The 4219-nt window shown below is 49.3% G+C and overlaps 1 protein-coding gene across 1 annotated transcript in view; it reads right to left on the bottom strand.

Annotated features, from left to right (window-relative positions):
• Ccdc63 (coiled-coil domain containing 63) overlaps positions 1-4219 on the bottom strand; it is a 35412-nt gene that overhangs the window by 21488 nt on the left and 9705 nt on the right. The window contains exon 4 of the mRNA XM_005344461.1: positions 2999-3118. Coding sequence (XP_005344518.1) covers positions 2999-3118 — 120 coding nt within the window. The remainder of the gene's footprint in view (positions 1-2998; positions 3119-4219) is intronic.

The following is a 4219-nucleotide window of genomic DNA, read 5'->3' as shown; positions in this document are numbered from 1 at the left end:
CCATGTGGTTGCTGGGAATTGAACTCAGGACCTTTGGAAGAGCAGGCAATGCTCTTAACCACTGAGCCATCTCTCCAGCCCCTGCATACATGTAATTTTAAAGCCAGTGGCATGCAGTTTTTACCTATATTCTTCCCCTTTTAATAGATTAACATATTTGCCGAGTGGTGGTGGCGCACACCTTTAATCCCAGCACTCGGGAGGCAGAGGCAGGTGGATCTCTGTGAGTTCGAGACCAGCCTGGTTTACAGAGTGAGTTTCGGGACAGCTAGGGCTGTTACACAGAGAAACCCTGTTAATATTCAGGCATCTGTACTGGCTGCCCTTAGAGTCCTGAAGGATACATCCTCAGCTGCAGCCACTAAGAGTAGCTCCTGTGCACATTCGCTATGTTCCCTTTTAAAAGGTGGGCTTTGCCACCTCCTGTCTCTGTCTCCTTCACTTCTCCCCTCTTTCTCCCTCTCTTCCTCTTCCACCACTCCTGTTCCCAGGAACCAGACTCTGCCCCACTCTCTGCCTCCTTCTCTCTTCTTCCAATGAACATCCACATGAGCCCTATTGCATGGTGTGACTTCTCTTGGCAGCATGACTTCTCTTGGTGGCATTTTTATTTTTTTTATTTTTTTTATTTTTTTTAATATTTATTTATTATGTATTCTGTGTGTGTGTGTGTCTGCAGGCCAGAAGAGGGCACCAAACCTCATTACAGATGGTTGTGAGCCATCATGTGGTTGCTGGGAATTGAACTCATGACCTTTGGAAGAGCAGGCAATGCTCTTAACCACTGAGCCATCTCTCCAGCCCTTGGTGGCATTTTTAAAATGACAACAAACCCTGTCTCAAAAAAAATCAAAGATACATACACACATACACACACACTTTCACTTGGGAGGGGCAGGTATGGATGTGAAATTCTTCCATGGATGGGGAGGAACTAGAAAGAAAGATTGCCAATAGTAAAAGATTTGGAGAGGTTCTCCAAGTGTTTCTGAGAATCCTTCTGAAAGGCCCAAAACTGAGGCAAGTGGAGCCAGACTATCTGTTCTTAGAATTTAAGGATGCACATACCGCCAGGTAGTCACCCTGCATTCTATAAGCCCCAAGGTGAGTGAGAGCCTCCTTCAATTTTGCACTGTGTACTCTATGTTTCTCTTTCCCTAGCCCAGTCCTGGATTTCTGTAGAGTATTTTTTTTTTTTACTATTTTAAAAGATTTCCTGTATTGCAAATGTTTGTGTGAGTACTCGCATGTACATGTACAGCCTGAGTGCAGGTACCTGAGACGGCCAGAAGAGGGCGCCAGAGTTACAAGCTATTGTGAATGAGGAAACCAATCTGGGTTCTCAGAATTCTGAGCCCAGGCATGGGGGTGCAGACCTTTAATCCCGCACTGGGAAGGCAGAGGCAGGCATTCTGTGAGTTCAAGAACAGTCAAGGCTACATAGAGAGACTCTGTCTCAATTAATTAATTAATCAAAAACTAGGGGTCTGGAGGAATGGCTCAGCAGTTAAGAACACTGGCTGCTCTTCCCAAGGACCAGAATTCAATTATCATCACCTACCTGGCAGCTCACAACTGTCTGTAATTCCAGTTCCAGGGTACCTGACACCCTCACACTGACTTGTACACAGGCAAAACACTAGTCAATGTTCATAAGGATAAATAATTTCAAAATAATAAAGAATTTGTAGCACCTTAAAGGTCTTACTTCCACCTCTGAACCTTTCAACTTGGTTAGGGTGACGTTATCAACTCCATCATAGGCACTATGGAACTGGAGGTCACTTACAATAAATGTCACCACAAACTAAGGCCATCAATCAGAAAACATGACTTTTTCCATCTTGAGGTTTATGTCCTACTGTTGCACAGGCCTGCTCCTCCTGCCAGGGGAGGAGGTGTGTCTACACCTTCCTGGTGGCCTTGGGGACATGATAGGTAAGGGAGGGGTGAGTGGGAGCTACAATGGGTGGGGAGTACCCTCAGTCCACCTCTTTCAAGCAAGCCTATGTTCCGCTGGTGGCTCAGCGGTCAAGCTTCATTTCTGGAAGTATAAAGGAGTGGGGGGGGGTGAAGGTAGGGATGAGGATGGGGGTGGGGTGAGGAGGATCAAAGTGGGGTGAGGATGGGGTGAGTTGAGAGGGGATGAGGGTGGGGTGAGGGTGGAGATGAGTGGGGATGAGGGTGGGGTGAGGGTGGGATGAGGGGTAGGGATAAGGGATTGGGTGATGGTGGGGTGAGGGTGGGGTGAGGGTGGGGATGAGGGATGGGGATGAGGGATTGAGTGATGGTGGGGTGATGGTGGGGTGAGGGTGGGGATGAAGGGATTGAGTGATGGTGGGGTGAGGGTGGGGTGAGGGTGGGGATGAGGGATGGGGATGAGGGATTGAGTGATGGTGGGGTGATGGTAGGGATGAGGGTGGGGATGAGGGATTGAGTGATGGTGGGGTGAGGGCAGGGTGAGGGTGGGGATGAGGGTGGGGATGAGGGGTTAGGTGAGGGTGGGGTAAGGGTGGGAATGAGGGGTGGGGTGAGGTTGGGAATGAGGGTAGGGATGAGGGGTTGGATTGAGGGTGGGGATGAGGGATTGTGTGAGGGTGGGGTGAGGGTGGGGTGAGGGTGTGAGTGAGTGTGGGGATATGGGGTAGGTGGGGTGGGGATGAGGGGTGGTGGGGTGGGGATGAGGGATAGGGATGAGGGTTGGGTGGGATAGGGATGAGAGGTGGTATGAGGGGTGGGTGGGGTGGTATGAGGGGTGAGTGAAAGTAGGGATTAGGGGTGAGTGGGTGGGGGGATATGGGGTAGGTGGGGTGGGAATGAGGGGTGGGGTGGAGTGGGGATCAGGGGTGGGTGATCTGGGAATGAGTGGTAAGTGGGGTGGGATGAGGGGTGGGTTGAGGTGGGGATGAGGAGTGGGTGGGGTGGGGATGAGGGGTGGGTGGGGTAGGGATGAGGGGTGGGGTAGGGATGGAGTGCTGAGGCTTCAGAGAGCAGCTACCAGATTCAGTCGGGTCTCCAGAATATGGATCTGTTTCTGCAGCTTCCGGGGGCTATTGGCCTCTTTTGTCTTCAAGAAGATTTGTCTCTGGTTGTTGATCTTCCTCTCCATCTGAACAATCTGAAAGAGAGGGGGGAGTGGGGAGCACTGCTGCATCAGCGTCTGTCCGCCCCCACAGATTGACCATTCACACAGGAAAAGGGGCTAAAGCGAAAGGGAGATTGACTTCCATCCAATAGACAGAGCTCTACTCTTCCCGACCCCCACTCCATTCAGTTATTCTCACCCATTCCGGGGGAAAATAATGACTCTTGTCTCTACGTGTGAATTTTCCCACTAGTGAACAAAAAATTTCCATCTCCTCTGCCCTGACAGCCATAGTTTCTAGAGGAAACCATGCAGTCTCTGGCTTCATCAATCACACCAAGGGCTGCCAACTACAACCCTTTGGAAATTGGCCCACAGCTTATTGCTACAAATAAAGATTTATTAGAAAGGTCAATCATTTCTGTACTGCCTGTGGCCACTGCCTTGATGCTATGCTGCTGGAGTTTAGTTTCGCAGAAGCGCTGTGGCTCTGAAAACCCAGATATGTGGCCCTGTGACCATTTTAGATGTTGGACCAGAGTGTTCATTTATCAAAATGTGTTTGAATTTAGTGTCATTTGCTGCTTTAGAGTCTTATTCGGGTACCATATCGGTTTAAAATAAATAAAAGACTAGAAACATAGTTCAGTGATGGAGGGCTTGCCTATCGTGCACAAGGTTCCATCCCCAGGGAACAAACAGAGGACTCAAGATTGGTTCCCAGCACCCACATCAGTTGTCTTAATAATTCAGGTCTGGGGGATCCAACACCTTCTCCCAGACTCCATGAGCACTGCCTTCCCATGCACATATTCTCACACAGGCGCAGGCATATATACATAATTAAATATAAAACAAAGGGGCTGGACAGATGGCTCAGAGGTTAAGAGCACTGGCTGTTCTTCCAGAGGTCATGAGTTCAATTCCAAGCAACCACATGGTGGCTCACAACCATCTCTAATGAGATCTGGTGACCTCTTCTGGTGTGCAGGCACAACACTCAAATCTTTAAATAAAACAAAATAAAATTGGGCTGGAGAGATGGCTCAAGTGGTTAAGAGCATTGCTTGCTCTTCCAAAGGTCCTGAGTTCAATTCCCGGCAACCACATGGTGGCTCACAACCATCTGTAATG

This window comes from Microtus ochrogaster, chromosome 2, assembly GCF_000317375.1.
Source record: "Microtus ochrogaster isolate Prairie Vole_2 chromosome 2, MicOch1.0, whole genome shotgun sequence".
In the NCBI taxonomy this organism is placed as follows: domain Eukaryota; kingdom Metazoa; phylum Chordata; class Mammalia; order Rodentia; family Cricetidae; genus Microtus; species Microtus ochrogaster.
Note: the sequence above shows the minus strand (reverse complement) of the source record. Positions and strands in the feature narration are given on the sequence as shown.